This window comes from Anolis sagrei, chromosome 6 (genome assembly GCF_037176765.1).
Source record: "Anolis sagrei isolate rAnoSag1 chromosome 6, rAnoSag1.mat, whole genome shotgun sequence".
NCBI classification, from domain to species: Eukaryota; Metazoa; Chordata; class Lepidosauria; order Squamata; family Dactyloidae; genus Anolis; species Anolis sagrei.
This window is the reverse complement of record NC_090026.1, coordinates 47,674,315-47,699,971: the sequence shown is the minus strand read 5'-3', so window position 1 is coordinate 47,699,971 and position 25,657 is coordinate 47,674,315. Positions and strand designations below refer to the sequence as shown.

The 25,657-nt window shown below is 38.9% G+C and overlaps 1 protein-coding gene across 3 annotated transcripts in view; it reads right to left on the bottom strand.

Moving 5' to 3' along the window:
* Positions 1-4,908: 4,908 nt before the first annotated feature.
* GJC1 (gap junction protein gamma 1) overlaps positions 4,909-25,657 on the bottom strand; it is a 41,676-nt gene continuing 20,927 nt past the window's right edge. For 2 of the 3 annotated variants that reach the window (XM_060781204.2, XM_067470086.1), the window contains exon 2: positions 4,909-8,100. In XM_060781204.2, the coding sequence (XP_060637187.1) occupies positions 6,900-8,081 (1,182 nt within the window). In that variant the 5' untranslated portion in view covers positions 8,082-8,100 and the 3' untranslated portion in view covers positions 4,909-6,899. The remainder of the gene's footprint in view (positions 8,101-25,657) is intronic. The other variant, XR_010910172.1, reaches the window with a different exon arrangement.

The following is a 25,657-nucleotide window of genomic DNA, read 5'->3' as shown; positions in this document are numbered from 1 at the left end:
GGTCAGAAGATTTCCCTAAGGAAGAAAGGAACAGTTTACCACCAGTTGCCTGCCCTTGATAGCAGATTGAGGAAGCTACCGGTTTTCCAAGGTTATAAAGAATTTAATTCATTTGTTTGAAGATTTAAGCCCAAATAAAGAACTTTGTTGAACTTATTTTGAGCCTCAATAGAACTTTGTGTTGGGAATAGGGCTGGGCAACCACGGAAAAATTTGTTTCTAAACTCGATTCGTTTTTAGGGGGTTTTTGCGTTTCGATTTTTAAAAGAATTCTGAAATTTTTCTTTAAAAAAGTTCAAAATTTACGAAATTTCAGAAATTACGAAACAATAACGAAACAATTACGAATCGATTCGTTAATGGCGGACGCGACCCCGCTATACACTAAAAAAACCTCCAAATGGGACAGGGGGAACTTCTGAAGGTTCCCTCTCCCTCTGTTGTCGACTGTTGATGTGATAATTATATTTTTTTTCACTGATAAAACAAACAACAACTATAAAACTTGCACCAGACATCTGGAAATAATAACGAAACGATTTCGAAACGATTTCGAAATGATTTCGAAACAATTACGAAACGAATTGAAAAATTCGTTTCGATTTTTAGTTGCTCCTGAATGGTTCAATATCGCTTCGTTATCAAAAAAAATAACGAATTAATAACGAATTACGAAATTAACGAACGAAACTGCCCAGCCCTAGTTGGGAAATCTAAGGGCCCTTCAGCTGAGGCACCCCAGCGTCCCGTTGGGCATACAGAAGGCACGTCCTGTAAACAGACATTATTTCAGGTCCAGCATGAGACAGCACAAGTATTATATTGTATTACATTATAATATTATAAATATCATATGCATATACAATATATTAGTAAAGCACAGGAGACAAGATGGAACCGTCTTCAGCTGTAGCCCCCTCTCTCTTCACTCTATGAATTCTAAATGAATTCTAAACACTTGGAACCTGAAAATATCTAATTCCAACCTGCCTTGAATACCAAAGCTAGATGCAAAGTTCAAATTCTTTTTTCAAAGGAGAAAAAAACCCCAAAAAACCATGATGTACCTTGGAAAGCCATACCTTAGGAAAGAGATCCTGTCTCACAATGTTACACTTCAAGTATTCGGTAGCAGGGAAATGTATTCTGCATATGCGTTACTCTCACTTGACATTTTCTTGAGGTGACACAAAAAACTTTGGGGCAAAAACCTTCTTTCTAAGGGAGCCTCGATTTTCCAGAAGGGAGGATATGATTCTAGGCGAAAGAAAGAGATCAAGATCTCCTCCCTTCCGCTGATACAAAAAAGCTCGGACAAGGGAAACATCTCACAAGCTTTCCATGTGACAGTTCCTCGGCTTGAAGAGGACACAGGCTTCACTCGAAGCAACAGACGTTCCATTTCAAAGTAAGATGAACCCGGCTTCTTGCAGCTAAAATGAATATGAAACAACTGTAGAAGCAAATATCTTGAGCTTGAGTCACTTCGTATTTTTGGGAAGAGGTTGAACCGTTGGTCATAATAGGAGCGGATTTTTCCAAGGCAAAGTGCATTTGTAACTTCATGCAAATTATTGTCTGGACAGATAGAGAAAAGAAGCCTGTGGTGCTTGTATTAACAAGCAATCTACACAGCCCAAAAAGTGCCCTCTAACACAGTAACTTGCAACACTAGATGAGTGACTTTCAGACTGCCTTCCTTGAGGGATTCTTCTCCAAGTCTGTCAAAGGATAGGGCTTCATTCCATAAGAAGGCTTTGCGGTTTGGTCTAAAAGGGGTCTAAGCAGGGCACAGGCTGGGCTCCTTGGCTTTGCCATCTGACGTGGGGCACATGCCTAGGCACACAGCCTAAACATCCCACAGTTGCACCATTCACCAAGATGGGTAAAGCGGTCTTTCAGCTTCTTTGTTATTCTATTTCCTCTGCAAAATCAATCAAAACTCAGAGGAATGTTGGCATCCTCCAAAGCTGGGAACTACAACAGTGAATAAGTCATCTTTACCTTGATACCTGTGCCGTTGGAACACACAATGTTCCTGTTTTCAAAGTGAACGGACTACTTTGATACCAATGAGGGATTTAATGCAGTTTTTTAAATAAAAAAACACATCCTTTTTACTTGAAAATGACTTTTTTATGCATGTGCCCTGTGCATTAAATCAGGATGGAAATGAGAGGGGGATCGGAGGGCAGGACAGCTTGGTGGGCAGTCTGCCAAGCATCGTGCTGCAATTTAAAAAAATGTTCAGTGCATATGCAAATAATTCAAGGCGAGCAGAGCTTCTGAAATATTCAATGTATGTATAGATGGGAGGTGGGCAGAGTTCATGGTGGGCAGAGAAAATAGCATCCCCAATGATGCTGGGGAAAATAGAAGGAAAAAGGAAGAGGGGCTGACCAAGGGCAAGATGGATGGATGGCATCCTTGAAGTGACTGGCTTGACCTTGAAGGAGCTGGGGGTGGTGATGGCCGACAGGGAGCTCTGGCATGGGCTGATCTATGAAGTCACGAAGAGTTGGAAACGACTGAATGAATGGACAACAAACAACAACAACAACAATGGGATTTCCTTGGAAAACAGCTGTAAATGTTACATTACCAGCTTGCAGAATCATATATTTTGATAATATGAGAATAACCAAGCGACCTGATTGGGTTCAATCCAGCTGGGTGCCAAAAATGTCACCAAAAAGAATATTTTTCAAATTTCTCAACAAATATAATCCTGTCACTGTAATATAGAACAGTGCTGAGCAGTTGAAACAGCATGCTTTCCAGACCTCCTCTTCCAGATATTGATGCTTTAAAATCAGCCCTATTAATCTATGGCGGAACCTTGAAGATAAACAACTGTTATAATGAGATTCCTTAAAAAAAACCAAAAAAAAAAAACCCACACACACACACATTTACAATACTTTCCTGCAGACAAGCCTGCTAGTTTGCTGCCATCCTCTGGGCATGGCATGAACATTCTGGCTACTTTGTGACTTTGTAAAAAGTGGGAATTCAAGAGAACTCTCTCGCTTGCTGAGAACAAGCAAGTAATGCTGGTGCAGGCCTACTAATTGCCCTTATTTGCAGCAGGAACAGCTAAACAAACCATGGAGATTAGGGCTATAGTTTGTTTATTGTGACATGACAGAGCAGGAAGGAAATATGCCAAAGAGCAGGCTCCCTACTAGATTCACACATGGCAATAAATAAGCGATGAATAGCTTGTTTATCTGTTCTAGCCGTAAAGGAGGGGAGGTTGGCTGCAACCAGAGCTCAATGTTCATCCATAGACAGCCAAGCCCCTATAGATTTGCTGCTCATCAGGTGGTTATAACAGAGCCTGTACATTTAGTCTTTCTGTCTAGCAAGGCATTCTGCTACGGCACTCCATCACCTTTCCTTACACTTTTGAGTTTTTTGAAAAAGCAGTGCAAAAAAAAAGCTTGAAATGGTTGGTTTTGAAACTCTAGACCAGGGGTCCTCAAACTTTTTGAACAGAGGGCCAGGTCACAGTCCCTCAAACTGTCGGAGGGCCGGATTATCATTTGAAAAAAGAAGAATGAATTCCTATGCACACTGTATATATCTATATATAATTTGTAGTGCAAAACACTTAAAACAATACAATAATTAAAATGAAGAACAATTTTTAACAAATATAAACTTATTAGTATTTCAATGGGAAGTGTGGGCTTGCTTTGGCTGATGGGATAGGATTGTTGCTGTTGTTGTTGTGTGCTTTCAGGTCGTTTCAGACTTAGGTTGACCCTGAACGAGTGCCGGGTAAATGACCTTAGAGGGCTGTATCCGGCCCCCGGGCCTTAGTTTGAGGATTCCTGCTCTAGACCAATGGGTCCCCAAACTAAGGCCAGCAGGCCAGATGTGGCCCTCTAAGGTCCTTTACCCGGCTCCTGCCCTAAACTTTAGACTTAAAGTCTGAAATGATTTGAAAGCACACAATGACAACATTCCTAATTAACTTGACTATCTCATCAGCCAAAAGCACACCCTTACTTTCCACTGAAATACTGGCAATTTGATGCTGGTTAAAATTATTCTTCATTTTAAATATTGTATTACTCTTTCATTTTTTTGCAGTACAAATAAGATATGTGCAGTGTGCATAATAATTCGTCTATTTTTTTCAAACTAAAATCTCCCCCCCCCCCAAAAAAGTCTGAGGGACCGTGAACCAGCCCTCGGTTTAAAAAGTTTGAAGACCCTAGGCTCTAGATGATTGTTTGCTTCATTGAATGTCCTGAAATGAATCCTAATTATTGTTTTTTCTTTCTCTCTAATTTGTAAATTGCCTTAAGTTATTTGTTTTTAGACAGGCCAGTTTGACATTTTGGAATACATCGCAGTTGTGATTTGAGGCTCACTAGCCTGACTTCGACTTTAGTGGAAATCACAAAATAGTGAAGTGACACTTCATGCAACCAGAGACAGAAGGGGTTTGTACTCATCATAAATATTAGACAAAACTGGTGTATACAATACATTATTGTCTCATCTCTGTTCTCGCTTGCCCTTGCCAAAAAGGCACCACCAAGGGCTCTAAATATTGCATTCTCTCTTGTCTAATTACAAAATGAAGTTGATTGCCAAAGCCCAACTGGTCTCTTGAGCAAAACTCGAACTGAATGCATTCCCACGATTTTGTAGTGCCTTGAGCAAAGAGGAAAATTATCTTCTGGAGGCAGAGGAGGCCATTTAATTGGAACAGTCCTCCAATGTCTGAAGGTGATAAATATCTGGAGATTTAATAGAGATAAAACATAGCCATTCCCTCCTAAATTCTTATGGGGATGTAGCAGTCCACAAAAATCCACAAAACCTGTTTTGTGCAGATAATCCAATAGAGTGGGGTGAAATTATGAACACTGGGGGAATAAAAAAGCCATACAATAATGATCCCACTGTTTAATTGTCTGAAGATCAATATTATCCACACAGTTCAAGTTGTTCCCATGTCTAAAGAGCTTACTTCAGAGAAAAATAAACACATACCGCACACACAAAAGGACTGGAAACTCTCCTCTCATTCCCTAAAGGCTCCCAAGTGTTGCAAATCTGATAAATTGATTCACAACACTGCACTCGCCGCCCCTGAGAAAAGCCCTGCAAGAGCAAGCGAAAGCGCCACTTAGTTCAATATGCAGATTTTATACTATCTGGCTAATCTGTGCAACAGAATAAATGCCTTATTTTAACCAATTTTTGAAAATGTTCCTTCCTATTATTTTATTTGGTATAACAACCTAGAACCAACATATACAGTAAGAACCCATATCCACATGAGATACAATGCCAGTCAAAACACAGTTTCCTGAAACTGCAGGTATGAATAAATTAGCTTACTTCTGGTCACAGAATTCCATGCTGTTGCATTGGAGGATCTAGCAGATTCCAAGAGAAGATACTTCTCTACGAATCTCTAGGTTGTCCAATGTAACCATGATTCTCTTGTAAAACGAGACATCTCACTAGCGCACCTCGCTTTGACCTATTTTTTAATAGGAAATCAGAATTGACCTTACAGCAGCTTGTGGGAGGTGGTCTGCAATAGACGCTAGGTGGAGGAGATTGGTCTACTCAACATACCCATCAATAATTTAAAGAGAAGCTCCAAATGTTTAAATCCAGAAACTTCACTACCAACAGCTTGCAAATATTAAATCTTTTTTAAACCCATGGTGTTCACCCAAGTAACACAACATGGCTGAGATTATAGATCAAATATGTAAATCAGCATCAGAATGAATTATATTTATAGGAGCTATATCAAGGAAAGTAGTTCAAATATATGTATATGTTACTCAAGTATCTATCTATAGATAGATAGATAGATAGACAAATAGATACATATTACTCAAGACCCTGCTCTCGGTCCCACCGGCCTCACAAGCACGTCTGGTGGGGATGAGGGACAGGGCCTTCTCGGTGGTGGCCCCGCGACTCTGGAACTCTCTCCCACCGGAGGTCAGAACCGCCCCGTCTATCCTGACATTCAGGAAACGGGTGAAGACGTGGTTGTGGAGACAGGCTTTCGATGAATGAGACAACACCCTAGAATTTTGGATGGAAGATGAGGTATACTTGTTTTTAATATGACGACTGACCACCGTAGTTTTAAATATATTTGTTATTTTAAATGTGTTATTGTAATTATGAATTATGATATTTTACTGATTGTATGTTTTTATGGTTGTAAACCGGGCTGAGTCCCTCAAAGAGGTGAGAAGCTCGGTATAGAAAACTTTGAAATCAATAAATAAATAAAGAATTTTTTTTAGTTCAATTGGAATTTCGAAATATCTACTAAGGCACTAACTTCTAATGCAACTAAAGTATTTTTCCCTAGCTTTGTGTGTGTTTGTACTTATGTTTTCCTTGTCTATGAGAATCACCCAGAATCAATTGTTATCTAATTCAAATTTCTAGAAAATTCAACATTAGATCCATAGATCTATAAATATAAGGTGGGAAAACCTTACTGAAAGACCAGAAGTTACCTATTTTGTTCTTTTTAATATAAAAAGTATAACTGAGATATCCAATATACAAATACAAAAAATTGTGCATAATAAAATGTACCATAATACTGTACATACAGTGTAAACCGTTCAACAAGAATGATTTTTTTTCACTAAAAAATAAACCTGGGTCTTCCCCTGACCTGGAAGAAACAAGGATACATGTTCTGGAAACATCAGAATCTGAGCATAAGTGTTTTCCTTTCCCTCTCCTCTCAGAGAGTGTCATTTGGCAGTCCTAATCTCCCTGAACTAAAACAAACCTGAATATTTATTCTACGGAAGATTGTATGCAACAAGTTTCTTAGTGATCATACACTGCAGGAGGAAAGGATCAAGTCATTAAATCCCCAGCAAACAGTGTCAAATCCAGACAGAGGTTTTTCCATCGCCTGATTTGCTGCTGCCACTGCTTTTGTTTGAGCTGCCTTTGGGCTTCTTCTCCTTAGAGCACATAGGATTGTTCTGATTATTGTATGCCTGAATGGCAAGATCTAAGCGTTCCTGAGCTACTTTGATTTCTCGCTGGAGGTTCTCCAACTCGGTGGGAATGTTCTCTTCGTTGCTCCCATATTGCTGTTCTTGTGCTATGTTGGCTTTATTCTGCTTGTAGGCTATTTTGGCATTAGTCAGTTCTGTGTACTGTATCTGGTCGGGCTTCACTGCAATGTTGTAGCCCGGAGGAGCCGATGGGGTATTCCAAGTAAATGGGTAATTATAGGTCCCCGACTCCTCCAGCTCTTTCCTCTTATTGTTCAGCGTATCCCGGATGGTGCCAAATCCCAAGTGAAGCATTTCCCAGACGTTCAGAAGTAAACACAAACAACTCACACCATACATGATGAGCAGGAAGATGGTTTTCTCAGTGGGTCTGGAAATGAAGCAGTCTATTTTGTGCGGACAGGGATGCCGGGTGCAAATAAATTTGGAGCTGACCTCAAACCCATAAAGGAAATACTGGCCAACAAGGAAACCAATTTCAAACATAGTCCTGCTCAAAAGCTGTAGTATGTAAATCTTCATTAGCCCATCCTCCCGAATCCGCTTCCTGCCGTCATGCTTCATTTTGGTTGGGGGCGGATTATCCTTGTTCTCTCGTTCACTTTCTACCTCAATCTCTGGATACATCATTGGATCTTCCTCATGATCATCCTCCGCCTCTTCCAAGCCCCTGTGCTGTTTCCAGCGCATTGGGAAAGGTTTGCTTCGGAATTTGCGCTCTGTGTCCCCGTGTTCCACCATCCGGGCAATTTTGTGAATGGCATAGCCCAGGTACATCACCGAGGGAGTGGACACCAGGATGATTTGAAATACCCAAAAGCGAACGTGGGAGAGGGGGGCAAACGCATCGTAGCAAACATTCTCACAACCTGGCTGTTCTGTGTTGCACACAAACTTGCTCTGCTCATCATAATAGATGGATTCCCCTCCCACGGCGGTGAGGACAATGCGGAATACGATCAACACTGTCAGCCAGATCTTCCCAACGAACGTGGAATGGTTGTGGATTTCTTCTAACAGACGTGTCAAGAAACTCCAACTCATGGTGGTCAAAGAATGTTATCTAAGGGCAAAAAAAGAGGGGCAGGGGAGAGAATATGACTTTGAATGACTCAGTACAAGCAACGAGAAATTCTTAAACAACCTTGCTGTTCTCTATAAACTCTGAATCACAGTTAACATGTGGACACTACTAAGAAATAGAAAGTAAACAATGAAAGCAGACACGGAAGCAGGCTTAAGCTCGTAAAAATGGGGCGTCAGAAGTAGACATTCTTGTCTCCTCCTTCCCCTGGCAACTCTTTGTCCTCTTAAAAGTGCCACAAGGAACAATAGAGGCCCCAATTAAAGGGATACATTGTGGTATTTAGCTGTTGATATAAACAATGAAGATTAGTTGGATGTATGCTGTATTTTTTCACATTATTTTTAAGCTGCTTAAATGATTTGATACAGTTATAAATTTAAAGTATTTTAACAAAGAAACATATTTCACAACTTTTGTATAATCAAGTATTTAATTGTGTCTCACTTTTAATTTTGTTGTAATTCGTTTCTTGCCTTTCTCCTTTGTTGGGAGAAAGTCAAGATACGAATTAAATACATACATATATAGCTACATGCCCACATTTTATTTTGGTTTTTGACTGCTTTTTGTCTTTTTATCTGAATTTGTTTTAATCTTATTTGTGAGCTGCCTTTGGCTTCCCATTCTGCAGGAACTTTTGGATACAAGTCAAATACTATAAACGAATACATTTAACAATTTAACAATACAGTTCTTACTACTCAAAAAGAAGCCTCAATGAGTTTATTGGGATGTACTCTGACTTTAAGAATAAGGGTTCCTGGAATTAACAATAAAAAGGAACTATGTTCCTAATATGCCTTTTATTCCTTAACAAATCAATTTTCTGTTAGAATAGCATTAGGTGGAATTTTTGGCAAAAGGGCTACAAACTAAAACACACTGGAGAATGGAAAAGTGCAATTTTAAAATAAAATCTTGAACCACCAAATTAAGTATAAGGCTTCTCTAAATTTCTAAATTGCAGTGTGTACCAAAGAAGGAAAGAAAGAAAGAAAGAAAGAAAGAAAGAAAGAAAAGAAACGAAAAGAAACGTAAACAATAAAAAGCTGCCTAACTATTATGAGGGCCCCGGTGGCACAGCGGGTTAAACCAGTGAGCTGCTGAACTTGACCGAAAGGTTGGTGGTTCGAATCTGGAGAGCGGGGTGAGCTCCTGCTGTTAGCCCCAGCTTCTGTATGCCCCAGATGGATGCTTTCAGATTCCATTGAACTTTCAGACTAGACAGAGACTCCATTAGACTCTCAGAACAGAGAGCTACTTTAGGTTATGTACTGCTAATTATAAACTACTCACAAACTTCATGTATTCAGCATACAGGTATTTTGCTTATCAGTCCAGTTACAGATAAACTACTTCACATCCTATCTGTAACTGGACTGATAAGCAAAATACCTGTAGGCTGAATACATGCAGTTTGTGAGTAAACCAACTATGTTACTTTTAAAGAAGTCTATTTATTTTGTCTCTTGAGAGCATAATTTGAAGGCAAATATATTTTAAGGGAGAGTAGATGTTTCTGGGCAACTAAAAATAACACTTCTGAAACTGCTCTGTGTGTGTGTGTTGGTGCATTGGCATATGGGTTTACCATTTCATCGAAACCAGAAAACTGTGGTCCCATCTACACTGCCAAATAATGCAGTTTGAAACGACAGTGTATAGTAAGTGTAGACTCATATGCAATTTAGCTGCATTGAACTGCATTATAAGGCAGCTTCGAACTGCGTTATATGGCCGTGTAGATGGGCCCTGTATATAAATTCCAATTTACTAATTTGGATATGAAAGTAGAACATATAAAATAATTCTATCATGGTTTTTAAAGCTGGTAATGATAAAGGAGCTGGTCCTACTTGTTTATGCTGTTCAGCCCACAGATTTAAAATCTTATTAATATTCAGAATAATGATGGAAACAGAAACATTTTCTTTAAAACTATTTAAGTTTCTGAAATAGTTTAATATTTTAAATTCTATTTGTATAAATCTATATTTTTAAAAAAAATAAACTTCATATATACAGGCATTCACTGAGTTACAAACATCAAACTTACAAACAACTAACAGTTAAGAATGGGGCTGAGACAACAGGAAGTGAGAGAAATCTACCCCTCGTAAGGGAAATGCACTCCTGAAAGAGTTATCAGGGTCTCCGTTGAAGCTTATCGCCAATCCTGGTTTCCACAAGCCATATTTTTCAAAATCCATTTATCAGAGGGACAGCAATCTTCTGAACAGGGGCACAGAAAGCAAAACAAACACCCTTCCATGTGCTATCCAAAGCTTTAAAGAATATGATTGGAGTTACACTCAAAAAATGTACCTGTTCCAACAAACAAATTCAACTTAATAACAAATCTACAGAACCTATCTTGTTCATAACTTGGAGATTACTTGTATTGTTTGTTTGTTTTTGTCCCAAATATATAATATTCAGAACTCTGCTGCTGCTGTACAAAAGAGCAAGAACACTGTAAGAGATAAGATCTATTGTACCTTGTACTCTACTGCACCAAGAAATATAATTAAAAAGAGCTGTAAAACTGTCTTTAAAAATAGGTTTAATGTATTTTATTATGTAGGGAAAGCATCATAGAAGAAACAGCACACAGACAATTCATACAGATAAATATTTTTTCATCTCGTTCTCTTGTCTGCCTTTGATTCATATTCCTTCAGCTTAGACAAAGTCAAATTGCATTTTTAAAAAAGTGACTAAGGCATAAGTATCTGAAGATAGTTTAATATGCCTTATTAGGAAAAAGAGTTTCATATGTGGGAGAAAATCTCCTTTGCCGTTCAAAACTATTTGAACAGTAGAACACAAGCTGTCTTCAAAGACGCTGGAATTTCCTTCCTTTTGGGCTTTTCCCTAAGGACTTCGGGTTCTGTTGACGACTTACATTTTCTCTACAAATGAGGCTAAAAGTGCCTCTTCCTTACATGGCTAAGTTTAAAGTCTTCTCTAGGGAATTAGGATTGATTCTGATTTTTGTTCCCAAATTAGCAAAGTATTATATGTGGCCACAAATAGTACAGAACACTTTCCATGGCACTTGGGGACATGTGTATGGGATGGGAATGGAGAGGTAGTAGAAAAGACCTTTTCTTCTTTCAGAACTGTCTGAGAACCAGCTTGACCAAGTAGTATCATCTTACAGACTTTGATGTTTATAGCCAGAGTCACAAACTGCATTTTTCTGTCTCCTGTTATGCTCTAGTTCCACCCCCACAACTATGTAACTGCTAATAGGCCAGAGGTTTGATATTAACTCCCTCACTGCATATGAAGTAGTAGATTGCAATCCTAAAAACTCACGCTAAACTGAATTAGTTAGATGTGCTACAATGTCCCTTACTTGTAACCCTTTCTCCCATGCGGAATCAAAGATATTAGATTGATACATCTGTCCGCTTCCTGCAACTGAACACGCAGAAATGGAGAAAAACATGTGCAAGATTATCTATATAAATAAAAATGTAATGTTAGTTCGTGCTACCATCAGAACTCAAAAACCACTGGGGGAATTGACACCAAATTTGGACACAAGACACCTAACAGTCCAATTTATGTCCTCCACTCAAAAAAATTGATTTTGTCATTTGGGAATTGTCGTTGCTGGGATTTATAGTTTACCTACAATCAAAGAGCATTCTGAACTCCAGCAATGATGGAATTGGGCCAAATTTAGCACACAGGGCTCCCATGACCAACAGAAAAAACTGGAAAGGTTTGGTGGGCATTGACCTTGAGTTTGGGAGTTGTAGTTCAACTACATCCAGAGAGCACTGTGGACTCAAACAATGATGGATCTGGACCAAACGTGACACAAATATTCCATATGCCTAAATATGAACACAGATGGAGTTTGAAGGAAATAGACCTTGACATTTGGGATTTATAGTTACTGGGATTTATAGTTCATTACAATTAAAGAGCATTCTGAAACCCACAAACGACAGAAATGGAGCAAACTTCCCACACAGAACCCCCATGACCAACAGAAAATACTAAAGGCATCCAGTCCAACTCTCTTCACCAGGGCAAGAAAATGTAATCAGAGCCCTCCTGACAAAGAGCCATCCAGTCATCAATATAGATAGATAGATATGATTCTCTCTCTCACACACAGATATAGTATCATAGATTTGAAAGAGACCTTTAAAGAAGGACTATGATATGTTGCATATTCCAGAGTAGGCAAACCAGACACTCTCCACATCAACACTGACAAAGAAACAACAAGAAATACTGTTTACTCACAAGCATAAAGGAATTACATATATTAGAAACTAACACTTTCTCATTACTTTATTTTCAAGATCACCAGACTGGGCCACAGCAACGCATGGCAGGGGACAGCTAGTTTGAAATAAATGTAAAGCGATCTAGTCCTCCCTTCAAGGATTGAAGGTCTCTGAGGACCCTTCTACACTGCCATATAATCCAAATTATCAAAGCAGATGATCCAGATTATCTGTTTTGAACTGGATTATATGAGTCTACACAGCAATATAATCCAGTTAGTTCAAAGCAGAAAAATTTGGATTTTATATGGCAGTGTAGAAGGGGCCGAAATCTCACTAAACAGCATAAAGTTTTCTTCTGTTTTGGCTTTTCAGGCTGCAAAAAAGACAACTGGTGGTTTATGGAGAAAGGGGGAAAATGTCCCTGGAGGTATCAAGAATTTCCAGATCATTCTGTTTTAAACTGCATATTCATGGCTTTTCATCTGAATTCCTTCTTGAAATATCCTAGATTCCCCTCAGTTTATGTTCTTCCTTCTCCTATGACCATCAGTCACATCTAAATGTAACCAATATTTCAGAAATTGACTTTCCCTAAATTTCACTGAATAATTTTGTAAATTATTATTCAGGAGCAATAGCCAAAGTTTTAAAGTGGTTTAACAATATGACAGTAGTAATTTTTAGAATCATTTACTTTTATTGTTAGCATCCCTGTTTTTCTTTTGATCTCTGTTGAATCTTCTTTTATGGGAAGTCACTATGTTCCTTGGCAGCTGCCATATTACCTTGCTCTGGGATAACACTGACAGACTGATATTATAGAGGAATTTCAGGAAATACTGCATTAATTTCAACTAATTTGGGAAGTGGGAATTAAAAGTCCTTGTAAGTGCTGGGAACTCTCTGGGGGAAACATTACAATATATAGATGTTTAAAATAAAAGAACCCATGTAAAGGGCAAGAGGTAAACCAGAGACTTTCTGGGTTTTTTTCCTAGTCTGTCCAGATGAACCTTGCATTGCTACCATGAGATTTTATCTGTCCCATTTGAATCCAACTTTGGAGAAACAGTATTATAATATTCACAGATCATCTTGGTCTAATCTGACTTGGTAAGTGAAAATAAAGCAAATGGATTTGCATAATAATAATAATAATAATAATAATAATAATAATAATCACTCATTCATTCAATACGCTTGGGGCCCAACCCATCTCTGAGACCACATCTCCTTCTACGAACCCGCCATGGACTTTGAGATCTGCCAAGGAGACCCTTCTCTCAGCCCCACTGTTGTCTCAAGTACAGTTGGTGGGGACAAGAGAAAGGGTCTTCTCGGTGATGGCCCCCCAGCTCTGGAATACCCTTCCTAGAGAGATGAGGTTAGCAGCCCCCACTACTCAAGCCTTTTGGGCTAGTTTAAAAACATGGCTTTTTAGACAGGCCTTTGACCTTGTGTAAATTATGGTCAGATTGAGAGCTCAGTGATTGTTTCACTCTGGCACTTTGGTCTGTTAACTGTAGATAGTCAGTTTTATTCGCAATTTTATTCACAGTTTTATTCGAATTTTAGGAAATGGAACTGTGGATGACGAGTTTGGATCATGATTCTAGTTATGAGACGCCAATGAATGAATGTTTATTGTTCTTTAATTGCTTAGTCTGCTATTGTGTTAATGCTGCATTGAATTTTTGCTATTTTGTTGTTAACCGCTATGAGTCACCTAAGGGCTGAGAATAGCGGTATACAAGTGAAGTAAATAAATAAATAAATAAATAATGCGTTTTATGGAATTTTATAATTTTGTCAGGTAGGGTTTTATGTGTGTTTGTTGTTTCACATTTATACTGTTGTTTTATTTTGCTTATGTATCTTTGTTTTGGAGCCCCTGATGGCACAGTGGGCTAAAACACTGAACTGCTGAACTTGCTGACATGAGCGTCCGCTGTCGGCCCCAGCTTCTGCTAACCTAGCAGTTCGAAAACATGCTAATGTGAGTAGATCAAGCGGGAAGGTAAAAGCGCTCCATGCAGTCATGCAGCCACATGACCTTGGAGGTGTCTATGGACAAGGCCAGCTCTTTGGCTTAAAAATGGAGATGAGCACCACACCCCAGAGTCGGACACTATTGGACTTAATGTCAGGGGAAAACCTTGACCTTGACCTTTGTTTTATGTGCGGTACTTTGAAGTTATTCTATTAGATGCCCCAAATCCTTTTGGGGAGATGGTGGTGGATACAAATAAACAACTACAATTTATCCTCCTCCTCCTCCTCCTTAATATACTTCAATTCCATAGTCCTGACATGTGCAGCAGCGTTTAAAATAACTGAAGCCCATGGACATATACATGCATTTCACACAGATTCTCATCTTTTTAAAAGTGTCACAAACTTTAATACCATACAACATTTTAGTATACATAGGTACCTGTACAGACCACAGCTTAAATGGTAACTGAAAAACCTTTTAAATTAATATCCCCGCAAAGCACTACAATCTCTTCGCCACTGCAAAATACTCCATTTTACTAGTTTTTACAATATGACACGAAGATGAACACACGCAAAAGAGAACCACACTAGACCCACTGAAATATGAGAGACTACAGTTCCTTAGACCCACTGATTGCAATGGGACTATTCTAGATAGCACTAATGTTGGATATAAGGTTGGAAAAACAATAAATTCAGTGGGATTAAAAGCTGTCAGCCCATTGTTCTTTCAAGTCAGGGATTTCCTGATTTATAGTTCAGTCACTCAGCAACTATGGTATAACAAAAGAAAGCTAAAACAGGGAACTTCATTCCTTATATTTGTCATGATTTGATACTGCTACTGAGAATGGCAAAGGCTTTTCTAAGGACAAGGAGAAGTGGGAGTAACCAGTGTATTCCTCTATCTGCAGCTGCTTTCTGGCTCAGCTGCATGGGTTTTGGTAAACAAAATTTTGTTGCATTGTTGTTCAGAGGTCACCAGTTTCCTAAGATAAATGAAGAACCAATTTATACAATTATCAGAGACAATGTTAAAACAAGTTTCTAGAATGTGCCACTTCAGATTTTATGTTGGATGTTGATCTAAAATGGAGTTATCCCCTTTCTAAGGATCACTAAAACCAAGCAATCTCAGGTTGCAATTCTGTGGTCACATACCTTAGAATAATCCTCAATGAATTCCTGGGATTTACTTAAGTAAACATGCACTACATTGAGCTATTATCTATCAGCCTGACATACATTTTAACTGGAGACATACAAGAATCTGACCATGATATTGAGGCAAAGGTACATGGCTAGTTAGGGCAGGGGTAGGAAATTTCTAGCCCAGAAGAAGGTAATAAACTGCAACTCCCATCATTCATGCAACTAGTACAAGATGCAAAGCCAACCTTAAGAAATGGGGCCACAAAGTGGAATCCACGACATGCGAGTGTGGAGAAGAGCAAACCACAGACCAACTACTGCAATGTAGCCTGAGCCCTGCCACATGCACAGCAGAGGACCTCCTTGCAGCAACATCAGAGGCACTCCAAGTGGCCAGCTACTGGTCAAAGGACATTTAATAGAATATCAAGCCTGCAAACTTTGTGTTTTGTTTGTTTGTTTGTTTGTGTTTTGTTTGTTTGTTTTTAATGCAAGACAACTGTTTTGGTTCGCTCCTGACACGATAAATAAATTCCTAACTAGTGATCAGGCTTGTGGGGCCAATAGGAATTGGAGTGAATCCATGTCTGGATAGACACCAGAAGCATATTAGACATGACAAAGCCCTATGATTCTATTTTCCAACATAATGGTTATTAGAAGAATACACACATATACAGTACGAAACACATTTAATTATCGACTTCCGCGATGAAAGATATTTTATAATTATGTAAACAAATATTGTCTAATTTGGCCCAATGTCTACATCTAATGCAACTCATTCTTTTTTACTTCTGCCATCACTGGTAGGCCCCCAAACCCTGACAAGAGTTTTTAGATGACTTTTAAATGGGAGGAAGAACGGCTTTTCTATACTGTTAACCTACAGATTTTCTGTACTAGAAGCAGCACGAGGAAAACACTATTAGAGCATATGTAGATTTCCTACAAAAAGAGTGAATGGCAAGTGACAATTCAGAACAAAAAACTCATTTGTGGGTACTATAAGTCCTGAACACAGCCATTCCACATTTCTCTTCTGAGAACGCAAATAACTTTCTGTTCAATGTGTGCCCACAAATTCAAAACTGAGAATTCTGTATGAATAACCACTTTGAAGAATATTTATCTCTGTCCTCTTACATAACAGCCAAGAGAAAATTCGGATGTGTGTCCTGCTCCTCAACTTGAGAAATGTATTCCAAATAATGGGTGATTCAATACATGTCTTGTCCCTCTCATGTGACATGTTGCAAACAGAAAAGGAGGGTTTTTCTACTAATGTCAATGTTGATTTGAAGATGACTTTTCAAGAGATGTTTTGTTTGACAAGAAGCCTTCGTTCTGCCTGCCTAGTTTGAGCATTTTAACAAGGCATGGCTGATTCCCTGCCCCCATCCTTTTCCCCACGAGCCTAAAAACACTTGTGAAATTATTCTATCTTAGATCTCTGTTCTGTACATAAAACAAGATGTCAAATATCTTGGAAAAGAAGTTAGGGAAGGATGTTGTTGTGCCGCCAAGAAAATTGAGATGTCAACTCAGTTCCCTTTGCCTTTTCAACAAATCCATTCATATAGATTGCTTTAAAAAAAACCCCCAAAAATGAATGGTTTGCTTTAGAAATTCACAAAACCCTTTTTATGCCCTTGAAGGAAACAAGAATATGTATATATATATACATAGCACAAGTCACCTTTGATTTAGGAACACTTTCCTTGCAAGCCCTATTAAAATAGAAGAGTTATATTTCTGCCAAAATCATTTATGACTTACCTAAAGACACATTTCTTTGTTTTTCAGAAAGATGTGAGATAGAATCATAGAAATCGAAAGAGACAAGGACCATCCAGTCCAACCCCCTTCCATGCAGGAACATACAAATGAAAGCACTCCTGACAGATCTAGTCTTTGTTTACAAACCTCCAGAGAAGGAGACTTTGCCATACTTCAAAGAAGTTTATTCCACTGTTGAAAAGCCCTTAGTGCCAATGACGCTTTTCCTAATATTTAGGTGGAATCTCTTTTCCTATAATTTGAAACATTTGCTCCATATGTCTTAGTCTTTGAAGCAGTAGGAAACAGGTCTGCTCCCTCCTCAATGATAGTCTTTGAACAGAGAAGTGAAAGACCTAACATCATGATGCCACCATAACTTTGCAAGAAGCCCCCAGTGGTTCAGCTGGTTAAACTGCTGAGTTGCTGAACTTGCTGACCAAAAGGTCAGCACTTTGAATATGGGAAGCGGGATGAGCTCCCGCTGTTAGCCCCAGCTTCTGCCAACCTAGCAGTTTGAAAACATGCAAATGTGAGTAGATCAATAGGTAACGCTCCGGTGGGAAGGTAATGATGCTCCATGCAGTCATGATGGCTACATGACCTTGGAGGCATCTACGGACAATGGCGGCTCTTCGGCTTAGAAATGGAGATGAGCACCACCCCCCAGAGTTAGACTAAACTAGACTTAATATTAAGGGAACACCTTTACCTTCGCAAGTTACCCTCCATATATGCATACCAGAAAGCAGACTGCGATTTAGCTAAGGCCATATCTTCTTTTCAAGTTCAGTAATGCAACACACACATACATTCTTTTTTTATCTTACCAGTTAAGTTAAAAGAATAGATGCATAACTGCTTCTGAAGTTGGACGAAAGATGTGGTGATGCCACATGCACTGAACAGGGTGGGAACTGTGTAATATTCCATATTTTGTTAAAACCATTCCTCATCACGGAATGTTATAAATTTAATCGGGTTTATGCACTGTTCTTTATCTTGGATTATGTAGTGAGATTAAGATCTAATAACATTGTAGATTTTTAGATATACATACATGGCAATCATAAAGCATTCACATTTATTTCTCACCATGGTTGACGCTTTGCACAGCCGGTGTTTCTCTAACCCAAGATAAAACCATGCTGAAAAAATTTAGAATGAGTTTTTCAAGTATCTTAAAGCAAAACATGGTGGCCAGAATACTTGAATACAAGCTACACTGCATAACCTTACAATACGTAGCAAAGGCACTAAGAAACCTTGTTAGTAAATTGTAAAAATGTGTAACTTGACACCGGCAAGAGTGTAACTAATGTCCCAATGAACAATTAATCCAAAGCACAACAGGACCAACGCACAAGCAGACTGATAGTTCTAGTTGTGCATTAGTTCAAATGCACATTGGTCAGTTTGCTCCCCTATGTACTTAACAGCAGTCCCTTACTGCTGTTTAATTCTAATTTCTGCAGATGTGAGTCCACTTACAATAATTCAAGTCTCCAATAGGATCCCAGCCAACATGTTTTGGAAATCAGCCCAACACACATTTGAAATGGCTGGACGGCTCTTATATTTTTATGTCTTTACCCCAAGAAAGACAAGAGAAGGGGGGCTAACTAATGAATTGCACAGACTGAGCTCAGGGACTAACAATGAGGAATGGGTAGGCTCAGACATTTATGGGGCCTTTTTCTGCTTTCTTTTCATGTGAAACTGCTAGCAGAAAGAGTTCAAACTATGCTTGAAGCACATGACTGAGAAAACAGCAATGATGTCAAGCAAAAGAGCACATTTTTCACCTATGATTAAATGTGAAGTGTGAGTGGACATGACAGTAGCAGAAACAACACACACGAATAGCCTTGCAGCCTTTTTAAGAGTTCATGTACCAAGACCTGCAAGCACACATCCAGACGACTTGTGATGTTGGGTTCAGTAACACTGTTTTCTGAAAACTACTACCCATGGTAACGGACAGTTTTGCAGACAAGACCATGACATTTCCTAGTTCACATATCTTTTTACTATCATAAACACACTATCTGGCCAGAATCTTGTTAGTGACATTTGCAAGCGCCAAGCCCATACTAAGCTGAGTGTATATATTTTTTTTGCTCCTGTGGAATCTGATATTCTCTTCCTCCCTTCATAACATCCAACCCTCACCCCTCCGAACTCAATGTTGCATTGTGATAGCCACCCACCCCAAGCTGCAGAAAAGGACTGCAAAGCATTAGGCTTGGGCGGTTTCGTTCGTTAATTTCGTAATTCGTTATTAATTCGTATTTAAATTAGCTTACGATCCAATATTGAGCCATGCAGGAATAGTGTGAGGAGTAAATTAGATTTGAAGCAATTTTTTTCCAATTTATTTCGTAATTGTTTCGTTATTATTTCGAAATTATTTCGTAATTATTTTCCCATGTCTGGTGCAAGTTTTATAGTTGTTGTTTGTTTCATCACACCAACAGTCAACAACAGAGGGAGAGGGAAGCTTCAGAAGTTCCCCGTGTCCCATTTGGAGGTTTTTTTTTTAGCATATTGCGCAATTGCGTCCGCCATTAACGAATCGATTCGTAATTATACGAAATTTTGTAAATTTCAAAAATTTTAAAAGGAAAATTTCGGAATTCTTTTAAAAAACGAAACGCAATGGACCCCTAAAAACGAAACGAGTTTAGAAACAAAATTTTCCGTTGTTACCCAGGCCTACAAAGCATGTCTGGATCTACACCAACAAAATGTTGGCTTTACGTTGATGCACTGTTGGAACACACAATGTTCCCCCGCTTTCAAAGTGAAAGCCCTTCTTGTAAATCCCTGAGAAATTTAATGCTATTTTAAAAACCCTAAAACACCCCTTTTACTCTGCATTTCCAGGGATTTTTTTGCATGTGCTCCTTGTGCACTGAATCAGGATTGGGATGGAATGGAATGGGAGTATGGTGACTGAAGGATAGAACAGGATGATGGGCTTTTTGTAGCTAGGCCTGACAAGTATAGTTTCACCATTCAAAGACATGAAAGTCTGCTCACTGGAAAATATGTGCTACATTTTAAACAATATTTATTGTTAAATTTTATTACATAGTTAATCCCACTGGGGAGGGAGGAATATAAAGGATTGGATTATGTTTACGTTCAGTGTTGTTTATGGCTTCTCTCATGTCCCCGCATGAGGAGCTGAAGCTGATAGAGGGAGTTCATCCGCCTCTCCCCGGATTTGAACCTGCGACCTGTCGATCTTCAGTCCTGCCGGCACAGGGGTTTAACCCACTGTGCCACCGGGGGCTCTGCCAGCAGGACTGAAGACCGACAAGTCAGAGGCATGAATCTGGGGAGAGCAGATGAGCTCCCTCTGTCAGCTCCAGCTCCCCATGCAGGGACATAAGAGAAGCCTCCCATAAGGATGGTAAAACATCAAATCATCCAGGCATCCCCTGGGCAACATCCTTGCAGACGGCCAATTCTCTCACAACAGGAGCGACTTGCAGTTTCCCAAGACATTCCTGACACAAACACACAAAAACCCAAGTCTAATTAATTTTAGATTAATTATCCTTGAATTTCTCATAAATATCTTGTATTTAAATCTCCACAGAAGCCTTTACAGATCTAGCAAACAAAGTTTAAGGCTAGATTACACTGCCATACAAAATCCAGATGATCTGCTTTGAACTGGATTATATGGAAATATAGACTCGTATAATCCAATAGAAAGCAGATGATGTGGATTATCTGCTTTGATAATCTGGATTTTATGGAAGTGTAGAAGGGGCCTGAGTGCATTTCAAGTGAGAATCCAGATTATACTGACCTGCAACACCTAGTATTCCTCACCACTGACTATGCTGGTGAGAATTATAGTCCAAAATGTCTCCCTACTGTGGTTTAAATAAATAAATGTCTGGGAAATATTTCCTGGAAAAGCAAAGCTGTTACCCCATCATTTCCCACAGACCAAGAACAACAGCTGGTAATATATGCTAGACAATTGGGGAATTAATTGGTTCAGTGATTCATTTCTAAAAGAAAATATACTGGGGCTTATATCTGCCTGTAAAGCAGAATCTTCAAACTTGGGTCCTTCTCTCCATGAGGAGAAGTGGGTAAGAAATAAAATAAAATAATAATAATAATAATAAATCCATAACATGTGAAAAGCAGACTGTACTTCTTGAGTGGCAGGAAGTAAGGCTTTAGTTTTTTTTTAAACTACAAATAATAGACAATTGGCTTGTTGACACCAAGGTTTGTTCACTAGAAAGGAAAGCAACTCATTTATGATGGAAGCAAGGTGCCGATAAATGTGCATCTTATTCCCACTCAATTATTTCTTCTCAATTGTCAAGGTCAGACATGGTCCAAGGACAGTCTGGAGAAATGATGATCTGTTGATTAGCTGAAATCAGTGATAACAAATTTAGAAGGCAGTTTAGATTCAAAATATGCCAGCAAATACTGTCACAGTCAAATACTGCTATTTAGAAATCCAAGCAAGCATGCATTTCATAAGAATGTTTGAAACTAGTTAATAATCCTTCAGAATGCATTGCATCTCATGTGAATCACACACTTACCCAAATGACTGTCTCTTTCCAGAACCGAAGAAGAAAAACACAAAAGAGAATACTTATAAAAAGCTTAAGAATTTGTCAAACAATATCCTCAGGCTCACCAGGATCTAGCACAGATCTTTGTGAGATAAGTCTATATTTCTCTTAGCAGTGGTTCTCAACCTGTGGGTCCCCAGATGTTTTGGCCTTCAACACCCAGAGATCCTAAAAGCTGGGAAACTGGCTGGGAAACTGGCTGGGAGTTCTAGGCCAAAACACCTGGAGACCCACAGGCTGAGAACCATTGCTTTAGTGGGAGATACAACATAGGGACAGGCAGACTGTATGATGAAGCCAAAGATGCTATTGGGTCCAAGTACAGTGATACTTTGAGTTATGACAGTGGTTCTCAACCTGTGGGTCCCCAGGTGTTTTGGTCTACAACTCCCAGAAATCCCAGCCAGTTTACTAGCTGTTAGGATTTCTGAGAGTTGAAGGCCAGAACTTCTGGGGACCCACAGATTGAGAAACAATGAGTTAAAAGTTTAATTAGTTTCGTGACCAAGTTCTTAAGTTAAACCACTCTTATCTTAAAGCAATTTTCCCCACTGAAATGCAATTAATCTGTTCCGCCTCCCAAACCCTCCCCTTCATTTTTAGTATGGGTTTAAATAAGAAAATGTACTTTATAAATAACAAATAATGCATAACTGCGCATTCATGCGGAACAATAAAAAGATCAACTTTAAAATGGTACTAGCACCAAGTTTTGGTAAGGAAGCATAACGTGTAGAGGCCGAAACATCATTTTCTTCATACTGTACTCATTCCAGCCTGTATCTCTTTTGCACTATCTCTCTCTTTCTTCACAAAGGCTTTTTACACTGCCATAAAATCCAGATTATCAAATCAGATAATCCACATTATCTGCTTAGAATTACACTGCCCTATATTCCAGTTTAAAGCAGATAATCTGGGTATTATATGGCAGTGTAAAAGGGGCTAAAGCCAAATATACCAGGAATAAAAACCACCCAAAAGCAACTAACCCAAAGTTCCTCAAAGCGGACAGCAATATCCCAAAGCACAAGGCATGGAGGCACAATACTACTGCTTCCTTGAAGCCCTAAAGCCCCATACTCTTGGGTTAGCACTTCCTCTGACACTAGCTCTTAACTCAAATGCTGCTCTTATGTCAAGGTGAAACCTGTGTCCATCGAAGGCTCTTAACCTAAAATGTTCTTAAGTTGGACACTCTTTGAGTCTTGGGTCCACTGTACCGACAACATGCATGATGTCCCCAATCTAGACAATATGAAATCTAGATCTGATTCATGTTCCAGATTTGTCATAGATTCAGATATGGATGAATATTTATGTCAGTGTCATTTCCTGGATTCATGTTCCAGTTTTGTCATAGATTCAGATATGGATGAATAATTATGTCAGTGTCATTTCCTGTCCTCCAGTCTGGAATTCTAAATTTAATTCTTCCCCTTTAATTTCAAAAATGAACTGAAGTATTCAGTCAACCTGTCTAAGTTCTGCTATTCTGCTATTCTCAGTATTGGGAGTGTCCCTTTGTATTTCTGTGCCATATAAGTATTAAACATGAGGAGTCTGTCAGGGAAAGGGAAAATGTCCTAACAGCAATCCTTATTCAGCATTAAGGGTGAATACACAGGTTTTTACAACAAGAATTGTCACAGTTGAGTATGAAAAGGTCTCTGCCCACCAGTTCTGTTTTCTCCAGCATTTCCAGTTCTTCCTGATGTATTTATGAAGAGATTTGAATTTTTGAAAGTTCTTACAAGAAAAACCCAAATTAGATTATTACCAATCCCTACATTCAAACCACTATATGCCTCACAGAGCTTTAGGTATCCTCTGTAAGCAGTGTGGTATAATGGCTAGCTTATAAAATCAATAGACTCAAGTGGCAATGCTTTTTCCGTCACATACTGCTTTACATTCCAGATAGGAAACTTGTATATGTATCCGCCAATTAAAAATATGCTCAACATTTCAGAGGAAGGATTGCAAGCCACATATTTATTTTTTGCCAAAGAAAACCCTATGAAATTCATGCAGTCACCACAAGTGAACAGGTAGCTTGAAGGCACATATGCACATAGAAAAAGAAAAAGTTTCTGCAAACGTAAAGGAGATCATGAAGGTCCTTGGACCATCTTTTCAAATATGTAGGGTTCAAGCGGTACGGTTAAGGAAAATATTTTCCATTCAGTTCCGTTGATTGTAAGGGGAAAAGTCTTAAACTTGAGACTCAAGATCTGGACTGAAGAACAAAAGGTCAAAACAAATGTAGAGGAAGCTTTTACATGGAAACAGTTTTCTTAGAGATTGAGTCACTTCTATTACTGGATTTCGAGGAGTGGAATATTCAGACTAGGGCTATCGAAAGATAAGCAGCTGGAGGAGGTGAGCACTTTGCTCCTAATGTCCAATTTATTTAAACGAATGTGTCTGTTGATGGTTCAAGTTCAAATTCAGTCTTTATATGTATCTGAGGCAATCATTAGCAAGAAACAAGTTATCAAAAGAAATATCAACCAACTTGTTTCAAGGATATAATGGACAGTCTCCATATTAATTACCAGATTTTTTAAACAGAATGGGGCTGAAACCTGGCGTATGAATCGCTGCTCTTAATGCCTGACTTTTCTGGTAGGATGAGGACTCTGGCAAGAGCAGGCCTGACAATTTTCAAAAGTTAGTTGCCAGATACAGATAAAATTCAGTGAAGAAAAGAGTTATATTCTCACTGTTCATTCCTCTGCCATCCATCATCACTTTGCTGTCATTCAGCGCTGCTAACTTTCATGTGTTTGGGACTAGACTTCCCATGTGATTTAGAACCTGCAACATTAGTGGTTCTAAATTGCACCTTTATAAATTACTATTGCATTGATTTTATATATCTTGCTAAATGACTAAGTTTGGGACTAACAACATTCCTTCCTTGTTGAAATTCCATATCACTATTATTTATTATTTATTATTTGGAAGTTTTCTATACCCGCCTTCTCACCTCAAACGAGGGACTCAGATCGGTTTACAACATATATGCAAATACAATAATATATAAGTACAACAGAGTGTACTTATTATATCTTTATAAAGCAACAAGATTGGAAGAATTATAATAATTCTTGCCATTCCTCACTCCAAATTACTATTGCTCTGATTTCATATATCTTGATAAACCACTAAGTTTGGGAGATTAAAAATATTCCTTCTTTGTGGATATTCCGGAGGCCAACACACCACTGAAAACTTGACAAACCAAAAACTTTGTGAATAGTTGGAGTCAGTCTAATACTGCAGATTTTTTGCCACCATACGGGGCCTCAAGATACACAATATGAAGTGTTCTGGAGGAAGTGGGTCAGGTCATGCATCCTCTGGGTCTGCCCCTGCCTGTGGTTTCCAAGGGAAGAAGAAAGCGAAGGGAGCACCCTGCAAGCAGCAGCTATGTACAACTGTGGGTGGTGGAAATGGTGATGCTAATACCAGAACTACTGTCTGTGCTGTTTTACAATTGGTGCTGAGCAGTTGGTGCTGAGCTGTTTCAGGGAGTGAATCCACTGATTTTTAGTGAATTTTAAAAAAAGTTTCATGAAGGCAAAAGTAGTACCGCCACGGCAGACTATATTGTTGGTGGGTGGTCTCTCCTAGGAGAGTATGACACCGTGGTGCTTGGTGTCCATATCCGGGGGGGGGGGGGTGGACACTGGCAGTGAGCATTCAACCAATCACCCTGCCCCAAAC